This window comes from Oncorhynchus keta, chromosome 2, assembly GCF_023373465.1.
Source record: "Oncorhynchus keta strain PuntledgeMale-10-30-2019 chromosome 2, Oket_V2, whole genome shotgun sequence".
NCBI classification, from domain to species: domain Eukaryota; kingdom Metazoa; phylum Chordata; class Actinopteri; order Salmoniformes; family Salmonidae; genus Oncorhynchus; species Oncorhynchus keta.
In genome coordinates this window covers 11,257,573-11,278,164 of record NC_068422.1, presented here as the reverse complement: position 1 = coordinate 11,278,164, position 20,592 = coordinate 11,257,573, and the positions used below count along the sequence as shown (strand labels likewise).

The window sequence follows — 20,592 nt, the reverse complement described above, 5'->3', positions numbered from 1 at the left end:
GACAGACAGACAGACAGACAGACAGACAGACAGACAGACAGACAGACAGGACAGGACAGGACAGGACAGGACAGGACAGGACAGCAGACAGACATAGAGAAAGGGAAGTTAGGATTTGTGGGTCACTAAAATAAAAGGTAGCGTGACTAAATATTCTAAAAATACTGCCTTTCCTATTAGTTTATAATTGGGAACTGTTGAGGACAGCTTAATTGGTCAACTGACCAAAGCTAGACAGTTTTATAGGAGCACTGCTCAGAAGCCATAACAACCAATACAAAACACCCCACCCACTTTAATCACTTCCTCAGCAGGGCCAGTCACATTACATGTTTTTGTTCTCCAGCAATTATATCCTTTGTGTGTGTGTGTGTGTGTGTTTCTATTGGTTATAGGGTGGGACTTGGCAACAGTAAGCAAGATAAAACACAGTTATGACTCAAAATAATTCAGGGGGTTTGTGGTATATGGCCAATTTACCACGGCTAAGGGCTGTATCCAGGTACTCCGCTTTGCATCGTACTGAAGAACAGTCCTTAGTCGTGGTATATTGGCCATACTGTATACCACACCCTCTGAGGGCCTTATTGCTTAAATAACAGCTACCCTTTTTGTAGAATCGCATATAAATGGTGGCTTCATTGTGTTCTCCATAGTAACAACACATGAAAGGCTCATAATAGGGTAGATACTGTGTTATATTATTACCTTATTGATTCTCCAAACATAGGGTTTTCTCCTGAGAGACACATGCATGATGACTACTGAGGAGGCGTCGCTTCCTGATGATGTCATGATGAGGTCAGTGTGGGGCTCGAAAATGATCCTGTTGATTGGTTCCTGGTGGACTGTGGGGATATGTTGGTAGGAGACTAGGCGGCTGTGGTCACCAATATCCTGTTAGGAGACATGTTCTCACCATAATTGGGGATCCTGAGTGGCTCAGCGGTCTAAGGCACTGCATCTCAGTACAAGAGGCATTAATACAGTATCTGGTTCAAATCCAGGCTGCATCACATCTGGCCATGATTGGGAGTCCAATAGGGCAGCGTACATTTGACCCAGGATCATCCGGGTTTGGCCAGGATAGGCTGTCATTGTAAATAAGAATTTGTTCTTAACTGACTTGCCTAGTTAAATAAATGTGAAATAAAATACCAGTTAACCAACCCTGGTCCAGCAGAAATCTGAAGAACACACATTAACTTTTGGTCCCAAGGAACACATGCTAACCACAGTGCCAAGAAAAATAACTACCCTAGAAGTGCCGTAACACACGTAGCAAGGTTACAGAATAGATACTGTACTTTACTGTCCATTGGTTGGAACATAATTTTGTCTTTTGCCTTTCCCAACATCCCCCAGACACACATTAAGAGGCACAGGTCAGTGCAGCGCCCCTGGATGGAGAGCAATGGGGGGATAATTATATCCTCCTGATTCCTGCTTACAAGCAAAAATTAAAGCAGGAAGCACCAGTGACTCGGTCAATAAAGAAGTGGTCAGATGAAGCAGATGCTAAGCTACAGGACTGTTTTGCTTGCACATACTGGAATATGTTCCGGGTTTCTTCTGATGGCATTGAGGAGTACACCACATCAGTCACTGGTCTCATCAATAAGTGCATTGATGACGTCGTCTCCACAGTGACTGTACGTACATACCCCAACCAGAAGCCATGGATTACATGCAACATCCTCACTGGGCTAAAGGGTAGAGCTGCCGCTTTCAAGGAGCGGGACTCTAACCCAGAAGCTTATAAGAAATGCACTTCGACGAACCATCAAACAGGCAAAGCATCAATACAGGACGAAGATTGAATCGTACTACACCGGCTCCGAAGCTCGTCGGATGTGGCAGGGCTTTCAAACTGTTACAGACAGCAAAAGGGAAGCACAGTCGTGAGCTGCCCAGTGACACGAGCCTACTGACCGAGCTAAATTACTTCTATGCTCGCTTCGAGGAAAGCATCACTGAAGCATGCATGAGAGCATCAGCTGTTCTGGATGACTGCGTGATCACGCTCTCCGTAGCTGATGTGAGTAAGACCTTTAAACTGCTCAACATTCACAAGGCAGCAGGGCCAGACGGATTACCAGGACGTGTACTCCGAGCATGCGCTGACCAACTAGCAAGTGTCTTCACTGACATTTTCAACATGTCCCTGACTGAGTCTGTAATACCAAACATGCTTCAAGCATACCACCATAGTCCCAGTGCCCAAGAACACGAAGGCAACCTGCTTAAATGACTACAGACTCGTAGCTCTCACGTTTGTAGCCATGACGTGCTTTGAAAGGCTGGTCATGGCTCACATCAACACAATTATCCCAGAAACCCTAGACTCACTCCAATTTGCATACCACTCAAACAGATCCACAGATGATGCAATCTCTATTGCACTCCACACTGCTCTTTCCCACCTGGACAAAAGGAACACCTACAATATTTTAGAATGCTATTCACTGACTACAGCTCAGTGTTCAACACCATAGTGCCCTCAAAGCTCATCACTAAACTAAGGACCCTGGGACTAAACACTTCCCTCTGCAACTGGATCCTGGACTTCCTGACGGGGCGCCCCAGGTGGTGAGGGTAGGTAACAACGCCTCTGCCACGCTGATCCTCAACACAGGGGTCCCTCAGGGGTCCGTGCTCAGTCCCCACCTGTACTCCCTGTTCACTCATGACTGCATGGCCAGGCACGACTCCAACACCATCATTAAGTTTGCCAACGACACAACAGTGGTAGGCCTGATCGCCGACAACGATGAGACAGCCAGAGAGGAGGTCAGAGATCTGGCCGTGTGGTGCCAGGACAACAACCTTCACCAACAAACTATCATGGTCCAAACACACCAAGACAGTTGTGAAGAGGGAACGACAAAGCCTATTGCCCCCCAGGAGTCTGAAAAGATTTGGCATGGGTCCTCAGATCAACAAAAAGTTCTACAGCTGCACCATTGAAAGTATCCTGAATGGTTGCATCCCTGCCTGTTATGGAAACTGCTCGGCCAACGACCACAAGGCACAACAGAGGGTAGTGCGTATGGCCCAGTACATCACTGGGGCCAAGCTTCCTGCCATCCAGGACCTCTATACCAGGCGGTGTCAAACCAATGGCCTACAAATTGTCAAAGACTCCAGCCACCCTATTCATAGACGGTTCTGTCTGCTGTCGCACGGGAAGCAGTATCGGAGCGCCAAGTCTAGGTCCAAAAGGCTTCTTGAACACCCGCACCAGAACAGTTTATCAAATGGCTACCCAGACTATTTGCATTGCCCCCCCTCTTTTACGCTCCTGCTACTCTCTGTTTATTATCTATGCATAGTCACTCTAACTCTACCTACATGTACATATTACCTAAATTACCTCGTCTAACCTGTGCCTCCGCACATTGACTCTGTACTGGTAACCTCTGTATATAGCCTCACTACTGTTATTTTACTGCTGCTCTTTAATTATTAGTTATTTTAAACGTAACACCTATTTTTCTTAAAATGCCATTGTTGGTTGAGGGCTTGTAAGGAAGCATTCCAATGTGAGCTTTACACCTGTTGTATTCGGCGCATATGACAAATAAAATTTGATTTGATATTAGAGTAAGAGACTTGCTCAAGGACACAATGGCAGGACATGGAACGTGGGTTGCCAGTTCAGCCACCCAGTCTGGGGCTTGAACATCCAAACTTCAGGCTGCTGGTCTGTCTCTCTAACCTCTAGGCTATTGGCATTATAACTGTGTGCCAGTTTTTTGTTTCAGTCCAGCACAGAGTGAATGAAGAGTGAATGAGGCCTACCTGCATGTAAATCCTCTGAGGGACATTGTCCTCAGTGAAGGGGCTCTCAAACAGTCCATTTTGGAGTTGGAGGAACCACAACAGATGGATCCCTCCCTTTTCATCTCCCCACAGCAGCAAAGAGCGCCCCCCTGGAGACTGGGAGGGATTACAACAGATCTCAGGGGAAGACAATGTGAATATAACTACCAGAACTATAAAAACATCTATCATGGTTCATGAAAAGACAAGTAATTGAATGTTTAGAATGGGTCAAATGTACGTTAGTTTATGACAGAGTACTGAAGCCGTACCTTTATGTCATGCCAGTAGCAGAGAGAGGTTGGAACATTGGGGAACCCTGTTTAGAGATGAGAGAACAACAGGGACATAAAGTCAGAAAACCCTGTTCAGAGATGAGAGAACAACAGGGACATAAAGTCAGAACCCTGTTCAGAGATAAGAGAACAACAGGGACATAAAGTCAGAACCCTGTTTAGAGATGAGAGAACAACAGGGACATAAAGTCAGAACCCGGTTTAGAGATGAGAGAACAACAGGGACATAAAGTCAGAACCCTGTTCAGAGATAAGAGAACAACAGGGACATAAAGTCAGAACCCTGTTTAGAGATGAGAGAACAACAGGGACATAAAGTCAGAACCCTGTTTAGAGATGAGAGAACAACAGGGACATAAAGTCAGAACCCTGTTCAGGGACATAAAGTCAGAACCCTGTTCAGAGATGAGAGAACAACAGGGACATAAAGTCAGAACCCTGTTTAGAGATGAGAGAACAACAGGGACATAAAGTCAGAACCCTGTTTAGAGATGAGAGAACAACAGGGACATAAAGTCAGAACCCTGTTTAGAGATGAGAGAACAACAGGGACATAAAGTCAGAACCCTGTTCAGAGATGAGAGAACAACAGGGACATAAAGTCAGAACCCTGTTTAGAGATGACATAAAGAGAACAACAGGGACATAAAGTCAGAACCCTGTTTAGAGATGAGAGAACAACAGGGACATAAAGTCAGAACCCTGTTTAGAGATGAGAGAACAACAGGGACATAAAGTCAGAACCCTGTTTAGAGATGAGAGAACAACAGGGACATAAAGTCAGAACCCTGTTTAGAGATGAGAGAACAACAGGGACATAAAGTCAGAACTCTGTTCAGAGATGAGAGAACAACAGGGACATAAAGTCAGAACCCTGTTCAGAGATGAGAGAACAACAGGGACATAAAGTCAGAACTCTGTTCAGAGATGAGAGAACAACAGGGACATAAAGTCAGAACCCTGTTCAGAGATGAGAGAACAACAGGGACATAAAGTCAGAACCCTGTTCAGAGATGAGAGAACAACAGGGACATAAAGTCAGAACCCTGTTTAGAGATGAGAGAACAACAGGGACATAAAGTCAGAACCCTGTTTAGAGATGAGAGAACAACAGGGACATAAAGTCAGAACCCTGTTCAGAGATGAGAGAACAACAGGGACATAAAGTCAGAACCCTGTTCAGAGATGAGAGAACAACAGGGACATAAAGTCAGAACCCTGTTCAGAGATGAGAGAACAACAGGGACATAAAGTCAGAACCCTGTTTAGAGATGAGAGAACAACAGGGACATAAAGTCAGAACCCTGTTCAGAATGAGAGAACAACAGGGACATAAAGTCAGAACCCTGTTCAGAGATGAGAGAACAACAGGGACATAAAGTCAGAACCCTGTTCAGAGATGAGAGAACACAACAGGGACATAAAGTCAGAACCCTGTTCAGAGATGAGAGAACAACAGGGACATAAAGTCAGAACCCTGTTCAGAGATGAGAGAACAACAGGGACATAAAGTCAGAACCCTGTTCAGAGATGAGAGAACAACAGGGACATAAAGTCAGAACCCTGTTCAGAGATGAGAGAACAACAGGGACATAAAGTCAGAACCCTGTTCAGAGATGAGAGAACAACAGGGACATAAAGTCAGAACCCTGTTCAGAGATGAGAGAACAACAGGGACATAAAGTCAGAACCCTGTTCAGAGATGAGAGAACAACAGGGACATAAAGTCAGAACCCTGTTCAGAGATGAGAGAACAACAGGGACATAAAGTCAGAACCCTGTTTAGAGATGAGAGAACAACAGGGACATAAAGTCAGAACCCTGTTCAGAGATGAGAGAACAACAGGGACATAAAGTCAGAACCCTGTTTAGAGATGAGAGAACAACAGGGACATAAAGTCAGAACCCTGTTTAGAGATGAGAGAACAACAGGGACATAAAGTCAGAACCCTGTTCAGAGATGAGAGAACAACAGGGACATAAAGTCAGAACCCTGTTCAGAGATGAGAGAACAACAGGGACATAAAGTCAGAACCCTGTTCAGAGATGAGAGAACAACAGGGACATAAAGTCAGAACCCTGTTCAGAGATGAGAGAACAACAGGGACATAAAGTCAGAACCCTGTTCAGAGATGAGAGAACAACAGGGACATAAAGTCAGAACCCTGTTCAGAGATGAGAGAACAACAGGGACATAAAGTCAGAACCCTGTTCAGAGATGAGAGAACAACAGGGACATAAAGTCAGAACCCTGTTCAGAGATGAGAGAACAACAGGGACATAAAGTCAGAACCCTGTTCAGAGATGAGAGAACAACAGGGACATAAAGTCAGAACCCTGTTCAGAGATGAGAGAACAACAGGGACATAAAGTCAGAACCCTGTTCAGAGATGAGAGAACAACAGGGACATAAAGTCAGAACCCTGTTCAGAGATGAGAGAACAACAGGGACATAAAGTCAGAACCCTGTTCAGAGATGAGAGAACAACAGGGACATAAAGTCAGAACCCTGTTCAGAGATGAGAGAACAACAGGGACATAAAGTCAGAACCCTGTTCAGAGATGAGAGAACAACAGGGACATAAAGTCAGAACCCTGTTCAGAGATGAGAGAACAACAGGGACATAAAGTCAGAACCCTGTTCAGAGATGAGAGAACAACAGGGACATAAAGTCAGAACCCTGTTCAGAGATGAGAGAACAACAGGGACATAAAGTCAGAACCCTGTTCAGAGATGAGAGAACAACAGGGACATAAAGTCAGAACCCTGTTCAGAGATGAGAGAACAACAGGGACATAAAGTCAGAACCCTGTTCAGAGATGAGAGAACAACAGGGACATAAAGTCAGAACCCTGTTCAGAGATGAGAGAACAACAGGGACATAAAGTCAGAACCCTGTTCAGAGATGAGAGAACAACAGGGACATAAAGTCAGAACCCTGTTCAGAGATGAGAGAACAACAGGGACATAAAGTCAGAACCCTGTTCAGAGATGAGAGAACAACAGGGACATAAAGTCAGAACCCTGTTCAGAGATGAGAGAACAACAGGGACATAAAGTCAGAACCCTGTTCAGAGATGAGAGAACAACAGGGACATAAAGTCAGAACCCTGTTCAGAGATGAGAGAACAACAGGGACATAAAGTCAGAACCCTGTTCAGAGATGAGAGAACAACAGGGACATAAAGTCAGAACCCTGTTCAGAGATGAGAGAACAACAGGGACATAAAGTCAGAACCCTGTTTAGAGATGAGAACAACAGAACAACAGGGACATAAAGTCAGAACCCTGTTCAGAGATGAGAGAACAACAGGGACATAAAGTCAGAACCCTGTTCAGAGATGAGAGAACAACAGGGACATAAAGTCAGAACCCTGTTCAGAGATGAGAGAACAACAGGGACATAAAGTCAGAACCCTGTTCAGAGATGAGAGAACAACAGGGACATAAAGTCAGAACCCTGTTCAGAGATGAGAGAACAACAGGGACATAAAGTCAGAACCCTGTTCAGAGATGAGAGAACAACAGGGACATAAAGTCAGAACCCTGTTCAGAGATGAGAGAACAACAGGGACATAAAGTCAGAACCCTGTTTAGAGATGAGAGAACAACAGGGACATAAAGTCAGAACCCTGTTCAGAGATGAGAGAACAACAGGGACATAAAGTCAGAACCCTGTTCAGAGATGAGAGAACAACAGGGACATAAAGTCAGAACCCTGTTCAGAGATGAGAGAACAACAGGGACATAAAGTCAGAACCCTGTTCAGAGATGAGAGAACAACAGGGACATAAAGTCAGAACCCTGTTTAGAGATGAGAGAACAACAGGGACATAAAGTCAGAACCCTGTTCAGAGATGAGAGAACAACAGGGACATAAAGTCAGAACCCTGTTCAGAGATGAGAGAACAACAGGGACATAAAGTCAGAACCCTGTTCAGAGATGAGAGAACAACAGGGACATAAAGTCAGAACCCTGTTCAGAGATGAGAGAACAACAGGGACATAAAGTCAGAACCCTGTTCAGAGATGAGAGAACAACAGGGACATAAAGTCAGAACCCTGTTCAGAGATGAGAGAACAACAGGGACATAAAGTCAGAACCCTGTTCAGAGATGAGAGAACAACAGGGACATAAAGTCAGAACCCTGTTCAGAGATGAGAGAACAACAGGGACATAAAGTCAGAACCCTGTTCAGAGATGAGAGAACAACAGGGACATAAAGTCAGAACCCTGTTCAGAGATGAGAGAACAACAGGGACATAAAGTCAGAACCCTGTTCAGAGATGAGAGAACAACAGGGACATAAAGTCAGAACCCTGTTCAGAGATGAGAGAACAACAGGGACATAAAGTCAGAACCCTGTTTAGAGATGAGAGAACAACAGGGACATAAAGTCAGAACCCTGTTTAGAGATGAGAGAACAACAGGGACATAAAGTCAGAACCCTGTTCAGAGATGAGAGAACAACAGGGACATAAAGTCAGAACCCTGTTTAGAGATGAGAGAACAACAGGGACATAAAGTCAGAACCCTGTTCAGAGATGAGAGAACAACAGGGACATAAAGTCAGAACCCTGTTCAGAGATGAGAGAACAACAGGGACATAAAGTCAGAACCCTGTTTAGAGATGAGAGAACAACAGGGACATAAAGTCAGAACCCTGTTCAGAGATGAGAGAACAACAGGGACATAAAGTCAGAACCCTGTTCAGAGATGAGAGAACAACAGGGACATAAAGTCAGAACCCTGTTCAGAGATGAGAGAACAACAGGGACATAAAGTCAGAACCCTGTTCAGAGATGAGAGAACAACAGGGACATAAAGTCAGAACCCTGTTCAGAGATGAGAGAACAACAGGGACATAAAGTCAGAACCCTGTTCAGAGATGAGAGAACAACAGGGACATAAAGTCAGAACCCTGTTCAGAGATGAGAGAACAACAGGGACATAAAGTCAGAACCCTGTTCAGAGATGAGAGAACAACAGGGACATAAAGTCAGAACCCTGTTCAGAGATGAGAGAACAACAGGGACATAAAGTCAGAACCCTGTTCAGAGATGAGAGAACAACAGGGACATAAAGTCAGAACCCTGTTCAGAGATGAGAGAACAACAGGGACATAAAGTCAGAACCCTGTTCAGAGATGAGAGAACAACAGGGACATAAAGTCAGAACCCTGTTCAGAGATGAGAGAACAACAGGGACATAAAGTCAGAACCCTGTTCAGAGATGAGAGAACAACAGGGACATAAAGTCAGAACCCTGTTCAGAGATGAGAGAACAACAGGGACATAAAGTCAGAACCCTGTTCAGAGATGAGAGAACAACAGGGACATAAAGTCAGAACCCTGTTCAGAGATGAGAGAACAACAGGGACATAAAGTCAGAACCCTGTTCAGAGATGAGAGAACAACAGGGACATAAAGTCAGAACCCTGTTCAGAGATGAGAGAACAACAGGGACATAAAGTCAGAACCCTGTTCAGAGATGAGAGAACAACAGGGACATAAAGTCAGAACCCTGTTCAGAGATGAGAGAACAACAGGGACATAAAGTCAGAACCCTGTTTAGAGATGAGAGAACAACAGGGACATAAAGTCAGAACCCTGTTTAGAGATGAGAGAACAACAGGGACATAAAGTCAGAACCCTGTTCAGAGATGAGAGAACAACAGGGACATAAAGTCAGAACCCTGTTCAGAGATGAGAGAACAACAGGGACATAAAGTCAGAACCCTGTTTAGAGATGAGAGAACAACAGGGACATAAAGTCAGAACCCTGTTCAGAGATGAGAGAACAACAGGGACATAAAGTCAGAACCCTGTTTAGAGATGAGAGAACAACAGGGACATAAAGTCAGAACCCTGTTTAGAGATGAGAGAACAACAGGGACATAAAGTCAGAACCCTGTTTAGAGATGAGAGAACAACAGGGACATAAAGTCAGAACCCTGTTCAGAGATGAGAGAACAACAGGGACATAAAGTCAGAACCCTGTTCAGAGATGAGAGAACAACAGGGACATAAAGTCAGAACCCTGTTCAGAGATGAGAGAACAACAGGGACATAAAGTCAGAACCCTGTTCAGAGATGAGAGAACAACAGGGACATAAAGTCAGAACCCTGTTCAGAGATGAGAGAACAACAGGGACATAAAGTCAGAACCCTGTTTAGAGATGAGAGAACAACAGGGACATAAAGTCAGAACCCTGTTCAGAGATGAGAGAACAACAGGGACATAAAGTCAGAACCCTGTTCAGAGATGAGAGAACAACAGGGACATAAAGTCAGAACCCTGTTCAGAGATGAGAGAACAACAGGGACATAAAGTCAGAACCCTGTTTAGAGATGAGAGAACAACAGGGACATAAAGTCAGAACCCTGTTCAGAGATGAGAACAACAGAACAACAGGGACATAAAGTCAGAACCCTGTTCAGAGATGAGAGAACAACAGGGACATAAAGTCAGAACCCTGTTCAGAGATGAGAGAACAACAGGGACATAAAGTCAGAACCCTGTTCAGAGATGAGAGAACAACAGGGACATAAAGTCAGAACCCTGTTCAGAGATGAGAGAACAACAGGGACATAAAGTCAGAACCCTGTTCAGAGATGAGAGAACAACAGGGACATAAAGTCAGAACCCTGTTCAGAGATGAGAGAACAACAGGGACATAAAGTCAGAACCCTGTTCAGAGATGAGAGAACAACAGGGACATAAAGTCAGAACCCTGTTCAGAGATGAGAGAACAACAGGGACATAAAGTCAGAACCCTGTTCAGAGATGAGAGAACAACAGGGACATAAAGTCAGAACCCTGTTCAGAGATGAGAGAACAACAGGGACATAAAGTCAGAACCCTGTTCAGAGATGAGAGAACAACAGGGACATAAAGTCAGAACCCTGTTCAGAGATGAGAGAACAACAGGGACATAAAGTCAGAACCCTGTTCAGAGATGAGAGAACAACAGGGACATAAAGTCAGAACCCTGTTCAGAGATGAGAGAACAACAGGGACATAAAGTCAGAACCCTGTTTAGAGATGAGAGAACAACAGGGACATAAAGTCAGAACCCTGTTCAGAGATGAGAGAACAACAGGGACATAAAGTCAGAACCCTGTTCAGAGATGAGAGAACAACAGGGACATAAAGTCAGAACCCTGTTCAGAGATGAGAGAACAACAGGGACATAAAGTCAGAACCCTGTTCAGAGATGAGAGAACAACAGGGACATAAAGTCAGAACCCTGTTCAGAGATGAGAGAACAACAGGGACATAAAGTCAGAACCCTGTTCAGAGATGAGAGAACAACAGGGACATAAAGTCAGAACCCTGTTCAGAGATGAGAGAACAACAGGGACATAAAGTCAGAACCCTGTTCAGAGATGAGAGAACAACAGGGACATAAAGTCAGAACCCTGTTCAGAGATGAGAGAACAACAGGGACATAAAGTCAGAACCCTGTTCAGAGATGAGAGAACAACAGGGACATAAAGTCAGAACCCTGTTCAGAGATGAGAGAACAACAGGGACATAAAGTCAGAACCCTGTTCAGAGATGAGAGAACAACAGGGACATAAAGTCAGAACCCTGTTCAGAGATGAGAGAACAACAGGGACATAAAGTCAGAACCCTGTTCAGAGATGAGAGAACAACAGGGACATAAAGTCAGAACCCTGTTCAGAGATGAGAGAACAACAGGGACATAAAGTCAGAACCCTGTTCAGAGATGAGAGAACAACAGGGACATAAAGTCAGAACCCTGTTCAGAGATGTTCAGAGAACAACAGGGACATAAAGTCAGAACCCTGTTCAGAGATGAGAGAACAACAGGGACATAAAGTCAGAACCCTGTTCAGAGATGAGAGAACAACAGGGACATAAAGTCAGAACCCTGTTCAGAGATGAGAGAACAACAGGGACATAAAGTCAGAACCCTGTTCAGAGATGAGAGAACAACAGGGACATAAAGTCAGAACCCTGTTCAGAGATGAGAGAACAACAGGGACATAAAGTCAGAACCCTGTTCAGAGATGAGAGAACAACAGGGACATAAAGTCAGAACCCTGTTCAGAGATGAGAGAACAACAGGGACATAAAGTCAGAACCCTGTTCAGAGATGAGAGAACAACAGGGACATAAAGTCAGAACCCTGTTCAGAGATGAGAGAACAGAGATGAGAGAACAACAGGGACATAAAGTCAGAACCCTGTTCAGAGATGAGAGAACAACAGGGACATAAAGTCAGAACCCTGTTCAGAGATGAGAGAACAACAGGGACATAAAGTCAGAACCCTGTTCAGAGATGAGAGAACAACAGGGACATAAAGTCAGAACCCTGTTCAGAGATGAGAGAACAACAGGGACATAAAGTCAGAACCCTGTTCAGAGATGAGAGAACAACAGGGACATAAAGTCAGAACCCTGTTCAGAGATGAGAGAACAACAGGGACATAAAGTCAGAACCCTGTTTAGAGATGAGAGAACAACAGGGAGATGTTCAGAGAACAACAGGGACATAAAGTCAGAACCCTGTTCAGAGATGAGAGAACAACAGGGACATAAAGTCAGAACCCTGTTCAGAGATGAGAGAACAACAGGGACATAAAGTCAGAACCCTGTTCAGAGATGAGAGAACAACAGGGACATAAAGTCAGAACCCTGTTCAGAGATGAGAGAACAACAGGGACATAAAGTCAGAACCCTGTTCAGAGATGAGAGAACAACAGGGACATAAAGTCAGAACCCTGTTCAGAGATGAGAGAACAACAGGGACATAAAGTCAGAACCCTGTTCAGAGATGAGAGAACAACAGGGACATAAAGTCAGAACCCTGTTCAGAGATGAGAGAACAACAGGGACATAAAGTCAGAACCCTGTTCAGAGATGAGAGAACAACAGGGACATAAAGTCAGAACCCTGTTCAGAGATGAGAGAACAACAGGGACATAAAGTCAGAACCCTGTTCAGAGATGAGAGAACAACAGGGACATAAAGTCAGAACCCTGTTCAGAGATGAGAGAACAACAGGGACATAAAGTCAGAACCCTGTTCAGAGATGAGAGAACAACAGGGACATAAAGTCAGAACCCTGTTCAGAGATGAGAGAACAACAGGGACATAAAGTCAGAACCCTGTTCAGAGATGAGAGAACAACAGGGACATAAAGTCAGAACCCTGTTCAGAGATGAGAGAACAACAGGGACATAAAGTCAGAACCCTGTTCAGAGATGAGAGAACAACAGGGACATAAAGTCAGAACCCTGTTCAGAGATGAGAGAACAACAGGGACATAAAGTCAGAACCCTGTTCAGAGATGAGAGAACAACAGGGACATAAAGTCAGAACCCTGTTCAGAGATGAGAGAACAACAGGGACATAAAGTCAGAACCCTGTTCAGAGATGAGAGAACAACAGGGACATAAAGTCAGAACCCTGTTCAGAGATGAGAGAACAACAGGGACATAAAGTCAGAACCCTGTTCAGAGATGAGAGAACAACAGGGACATAAAGTCAGAACCCTGTTCAGAGATGAGAGAACAACAGGGACATAAAGTCAGAACCCTGTTCAGAGATGAGAGAACAACAGGGACATAAAGTCAGAACCCTGTTCAGAGATGAGAGAACAACAGGGACATAAAGTCAGAACCCTGTTCAGAGATGAGAGAACAACAGGGACATAAAGTCAGAACCCTGTTTAGAGATGAGAGAACAACAGGGACATAAAGTCAGAACCCTGTTCAGAGATGAGAGAACAACAGGGACATAAAGTCAGAACCCTGTTCAGAGATGAGAGAACAACAGGGACATAAAGTCAGAACCCTGTTCAGAGATGAACCCTGAGAACAACAGGGACATAAAGTCAGAACCCTGTTCAGAGATGAGAGAACAACAGGGACATAAAGTCAGAACCCTGTTCAGAGATGAGAGAACAACAGGGACATAAAGTCAGAACCCTGTTCAGAGATGAGAGAACAACAGGGACATAAAGTCAGAACCCTGTTCAGAGATGAGAGAACAACAGGGACATAAAGTCAGAACCCTGTTCAGAGATGAGAGAACAACAGGGACATAAAGTCAGAACCCTGTTCAGAGATGAGAGAACAACAGGGACATAAAGTCAGAACCCTGTTCAGAGATGAGAGAACAACAGGGACATAAAGTCAGAACCCTGTTCAGAGATGAGAGAACAACAGGGACATAAAGTCAGAACCCTGTTCAGAGATGAGAGAACAACAGGGACATAAAGTCAGAACCCTGTTCAGAGATGAGAGAACAACAGGGACATAAAGTCAGAACCCTGTTCAGAGATGAGAGAACAACAGGGACATAAAGTCAGAACCCTGTTCAGAGATGAGAGAACAACAGGGACATAAAGTCAGAACCCTGTTTAGAGATGAGAGAACAACAGGGACATAAAGTCAGAACCCTGTTCAGAGATGAGAGAACAACAGGGACATAAAGTCAGAACCCTGTTTAGAGATGAGAGAACAACAGGGACATAAAGTCAGAACCCTGTTCAGAGATGAGAGAACAACAGGGACATAAAGTCAGAACCCTGTTCAGAGATGAGAGAACAACAGGGACATAAAGTCAGAACCCTGTTCAGAGATGAGAGAACAACAGGGACATAAAGTCAGAACCCTGTTCAGAGATGAGAGAACAACAGGGACATAAAGTCAGAACCCTGTTCAGAGATGAGAGAACAACAGGGACATAAAGTCAGAACCCTGTTCAGAGATGAGAGAACAACAGGGACATAAAGTCAGAACCCTGTTTGAGAGATGAGAGAACAACAGGGACATAAAGTCAGAACCCTGTTCAGAGATGAGAGAACAACAGGGACATAAAGTCAGAACCCTGTTCAGAGATGAGAGAACAACAGGGACATAAAGTCAGAACCCTGTTCAGAGATGAGAGAACAACAGGGACATAAAGTCAGAACCCTGTTCAGAGATGAGAGAACAACAGGGACATAAAGTCAGAACCCTGTTCAGAGATGAGAGAACAACAGGGACATAAAGTCAGAACCCTGTTCAGAGATGAGAGAACAACAGGGACATAAAGTCAGAACCCTGTTCAGAGATGAGAGAACAACAGGGACATAAAGTCAGAACCCTGTTCAGAGATGAGAGAACAACAGGGACATAAAGTCAGAACCCTGTTCAGAGATGAGAGAACAACAGGGACATAAAGTCAGAACCCTGTTCAGAGATGAGAGAACAACAGGGACATAAAGTCAGAACCCTGTTTAGAGATGAGAGAACAACAGGGACATAAAGTCAGAACCCTGTTCAGAGATGAGAGAACAACAGGGACATAAAGTCAGAACCCTGTTCAGAGATGAGAGAACAACAGGGACATAAAGTCAGAACCCTGTTCAGAGATGAGAGAACAACAGGGACATAAAGTCAGAACCCTGTTCAGAGATGAGAGAACAACAGGGACATAAAGTCAGAACCCTGTTTAGAGATGAGAGAACAACAGGGACATAAAGTCAGAACCCTGTTCAGAGATGAGATGAGAGAACAACAGGGACATAAAGTCAGAACCCTGTTCAGAGATGAGAGAACAACAGGGACATAAAGTCAGAACCCTGTTCAGAGATGAGAGAACAACAGGGACATAAAGTCAGAACCCTGTTTAGAGATGAGAGAACAACAGGGACATAAAGTCAGAACCCTGTTCAGAGATGAGAGAACAACAGGGACATAAAGTCAGAACCCTGTTCAGAGATGAGAGAACAACAGGGACATAAAGTCAGAACCCTGTTTAGAGATGAGAGAACAACAGGGACATAAAGTCAGAACCCTGTTTAGAGATGAGAGAACAACAGGGACATAAAGTCAGAACCCTGTTCAGAGATGAGAGAACAACAGGGACATAAAGTCAGAACCCTGTTCAGAGATGAGAGAACAACAGGGACATAAAGTCAGAACCCTGTTTAGAGATGAGAGAACAACAGGGACATAAAGTCAGAACCCTGTTTAGAGATGAGAGAACAACAGGGACATAAAGTCAGAACCCTGTTCAGAGATGAGAGAACAACAGGGACATAAAGTCAGAACCCTGTTCAGAGATGAGAGAACAACAGGGACATAAAGTCAGAACCCTGTTCAGAGATGAGAGAACAACAGGGACATAAAGTCAGAACCCTGTTCAGAGATGAGAGAACAACAGGGACATAAAGTCAGAACCCTGTTCAGAGATGAGAGAACAACAGGGACATAAAGTCAGAACCCTGTTCAGAGATGAGAGAACAACAGGGACATAAAGTCAGAACCCTGTTCAGAGATGAGAGAACAACAGGGACATAAAGTCAGAACCCTGTTCAGAGATGAGAGAACAACAGGGACATAAAGTCAGAACCCTGTTCAGAGATGAGAGAACAACAGGGACATAAAGTCAGAACCCTGTTCAGAGATGAGAGAACAACAGGGACATAAAGTCAGAACCCTGTTCAGAGATGAGAGAACAACAGGGACATAAAGTCAGAACCCTGTTCAGAGATGAGAGAACAACAGGGACATAAAGTCAGAACCCTGTTCAGAGATGAGAGAACAACAGGGACATAAAGTCAGAACCCTGTTCAGAGATGAGAGAACAACAGGGACATAAAGTCAGAACCCTGTTCAGAGATGAGAGAACAACAGGGACATAAAGTCAGAACCCTGTTCAGAGATGAGAGAACAACAGGGACATAAAGTCAGAACCCTGTTCAGAGATGAGAGAACAACAGGGACATAAAGTCAGAACCCTGTTCAGAGATGAGAGAACAACAGGGACATAAAGTCAGAACCCTGTTCAGAGATGAGAGAACAACAGGGACATAAAGTCAGAACCCTGTTCAGAGATGAGAGAACAACAGGGACATAAAGTCAGAACCCTGTTCAGAGATGAGAGAACAACAGGGACATAAAGTCAGAACCCTGTTTAGAGATGAGAGAACAACAGGGACATAAAGTCAGAACCCTGTTCAGAGATGAGAGAACAACAGGGACATAAAGTCAGAACCCTGTTTAGAGATGAGAGAACAACAGGGACATAAAGTCAGAACCCTGTTCAGAGATGAGAGAACAACAGGGACATAAAGTCAGAACCCTGTTCAGAGATGAGAGAACAACAGGGACATAAAGTCAGAACCCTGTTTAGAGATGAGAGAACAACAGGGACATAAAGTCAGAACCCTGTTCAGAGATGAGAGAACAACAGGGACATAAAGTCAGAACCCTGTTCAGAGATGAGAGAACAACAGGGACATAAAGTCAGAACCCTGTTCAGAGATGAGAGAACAACAGGGACATAAAGTCAGAACCCTGTTCAGAGATGAGAGAACAACAGGGACATAAAGTCAGAACCCTGTTCAGAGATGAGAGAACAACAGGGACATAAAGTCAGAACCCTGTTCAGAGATGAGAGAACAACAGGGACATAAAGTCAGAACCCTGTTCAGAGATGAGAGAACAACAGGGACATAAAGTCAGAACCCTGTTCAGAGATGAGAGAACAACAGGGACATAAAGTCAGAACCCTGTTCAGAGATGAGAGAACAACAGGGACATAAAGTCAGAACCCTGTTCAGAGATGAGAGAACAACAGGGACATAAAGTCAGAACCCTGTTCAGAGATGAGAGAACAACAGGGACATAAAGTCAGAACCCTGTTCAGAGATGAGAGAACAACAGGGACATAAAGTCAGAACCCTGTTCAGAGATGAGAGAACAACAGGGACATAAAGTCAGAACCCTGTTCAGAGATGAGAGAACAACAGGGACATAAAGTCAGAACCCTGTTCAGAGATGAGAGAACAACAGGGACATAAAGTCAGAACCCTGTTCAGAGATGAGAGAACAACAGGGACATAAAGTCAGAACCCTGTTCAGAGATGAGAGAACAACAGGGACATAAAGTCAGAACCCTGTTCAGAGATGAGAGAACAACAGGGACATAAAGTCAGAACCCTGTTTAGAGATGAGAGAACAACAGGGACATAAAGTCAGAACCCTGTTCAGAGATGAGAGAACAACAGGGACATAAAGTCAGAACCCTGTTTAGAGATGAGAGAACAACAGGGACATAAAGTCAGAACCCTGTTTAGAGATGAGAGAACAACAGGGACATAAAGTCAGAACCCTGTTCAGAGATGAGAGAACAACAGGGACATAAAGTCAGAACCCTGTTCAGAGATGAGAGAACAACAGGGACATAAAGTCAGAACCCTGTTCAGAGATGAGAGAACAACAGGGACATAAAGTCAGAACCCTGTTCAGAGATGAGAGAACAACAGGGACATAAAGTCAGAACCCTGTTCAGAGATGAGAGAACAACAGGGACATAAAGTCAGAACCCTGTTCAGAGATGAGAGAACAACAGGGACATAAAGTCAGAACCCTGTTCAGAGATGAGAGAACAACAGGGACATAAAGTCAGAACCCTGTTCAGAGATGAGAGAACAACAGGGACATAAAGTCAGAACCCTGTTCAGAGATGAGAGAACAACAGGGACATAAAGTCAGAACCCTGTTCAGAGATGAGAGAACAACAGGGACATAAAGTCAGAACCCTGTTCAGAGATGAGAGAACAACAGGGACATAAAGTCAGAACCCTGTTCAGAGATGAGAGAACAACAGGGACATAAAGTCAGAACCCTGTTCAGAGATGAGAGAACAACAGGGACATAAAGTCAGAACCCTGTTCAGAGATGAGAGAACAACAGGGACATAAAGTCAGAACCCTGTTCAGAGATGAGAGAACAACAGGGACATAAAGTCAGAACCCTGTTCAGAGATGAGAGAACAACAGGGACATAAAGTCAGAACCCTGTTCAGAGATGAGAGAACAACAGGGACATAAAGTCAGAACCCTGTTCAGAGATGAGAGAACAACAGGGACATAAAGTCAGAACCCTGTTCAGAGATGAGAGAACAACAGGGACATAAAGTCAGAACCCTGTTCAGAGATGAGAGAACAACAGGGACATAAAGTCAGAACCCTGTTCAGAGATGAGAGAACAACAGGGACATAAAGTCAGAACCCTGTTTAGAGATGAGAGAACAACAGGGACATAAAGTCAGAACCCTGTTCAGAGATGAGAGAACAACAGGGACATAAAGTCAGAACCCTGTTCAGAGATGAGAGAACAACAGGGACATAAAGTCAGAACCCTGTTCAGAGATGAGAGAACAACAGGGACATAAAGTCAGAACCCTGTTCAGAGATGAGAGAACAACAGGGACATAAAGTCAGAACCCTGTTCAGAGATGAGAGAACAACAGGGACATAAAGTCAGAACCCTGTTCAGAGATGAGAGAACAACAGGGACATAAAGTCAGAACCCTGTTCAGAGATGAGAGAACAACAGGGACATAAAGTCAGAACCCTGTTTAGAGATGAGAGAACAACAGGGACATAAAGTCAGAACCCTGTTCAGAGATGAGAGAACAACAGGGACATAAAGTCAGAACCCTGTTCAGAGATGAGAGAACAACAGGGACATAAAGTCAGAACCCTGTTCAGAGATGAGAGAACAACAGGGACATAAAGTCAGAACCCTGTTTAGAGATGAGAGAACAACAGGGACATAAAGTCAGAACCCTGTTCAGAGATGAGAGAACAACAGGGACATAAAGTCAGAACCCTGTTCAGAGATGAGAGAACAACAGGGACATAAAGTCAGAACCCTGTTTAGAGATGAGAGAACAACAGGGACATAAAGTCAGAACCCTGTTCAGAGATGAGAGAACAACAGGGACATAAAGTCAGAACCCTGTTTAGAGATGAGAGAACAACAGGGACATAAAGTCAGAACCCTGTTCAGAGATGAGAGAACAACAGGGACATAAAGTCAGAACCCTGTTCAGAGATGAGAGAACAACAGGGACATAAAGTCAGAACCCTGTTCAGAGATGAGAGAACAACAGGGACATAAAGTCAGAACCCTGTTCAGAGATGAGAGAACAACAGGGACATAAAGTCAGAACCCTGTTCAGAGATGAGAGAACAACAGGGACATAAAGTCAGAACCCTGTTCAGAGATGAGAGAACAACAGGGACATAAAGTCAGAACCCTGTTCAGAGATGAGAGAACAACAGGGACATAAAGTCAGAACCCTGTTCAGAGATGAGAGAACAACAGGGACATAAAGTCAGAACCCTGTTCAGAGATGAGAGAACAACAGGGACATAAAGTCAGAACCCTGTTCAGAGATGAGAGAACAACAGGGACATAAAGTCAGAACCCTGTTCAGAGATGAGAGAACAACAGGGACATAAAGTCAGAACCCTGTTCAGAGATGAGAGAACAACAGGGACATAAAGTCAGAACCCTGTTCAGAGATGAGAGAACAACAGGGACATAAAGTCAGAACCCTGTTCAGAGATGAGAGAACAACAGGGACATAAAGTCAGAACCCTGTTCAGAGATGAGAGAACAACAGGGACATAAAGTCAGAACCCTGTTCAGAGATGA

At 44.3% G+C, this 20,592-nt stretch overlaps 1 protein-coding gene across 3 annotated transcripts in view; it reads right to left on the bottom strand.

The window, feature by feature from the left end:
- The window catches only part of LOC118371003 (WD repeat-containing protein 49), a 58,777-nt gene that overhangs the window by 27,098 nt on the left and 11,087 nt on the right, over nt 1-20,592 (bottom strand). For all 3 annotated transcript variants that reach the window (XR_008071997.1, XM_052471689.1, XM_052471691.1), the window contains exons 6-8: nt 4,095-4,141; nt 3,802-3,939; nt 709-897 (exon numbers count right to left, since the gene is read on the bottom strand). Coding sequence is in view for 2 of the 3 variants with exons in the window: in XM_052471689.1 (XP_052327649.1) it covers nt 709-897; nt 3,802-3,939; nt 4,095-4,141 (374 nt within the window). In the remaining variant the exon portion in view is untranslated. The remainder of the gene's footprint in view (nt 1-708; nt 898-3,801; nt 3,940-4,094; nt 4,142-20,592) is intronic.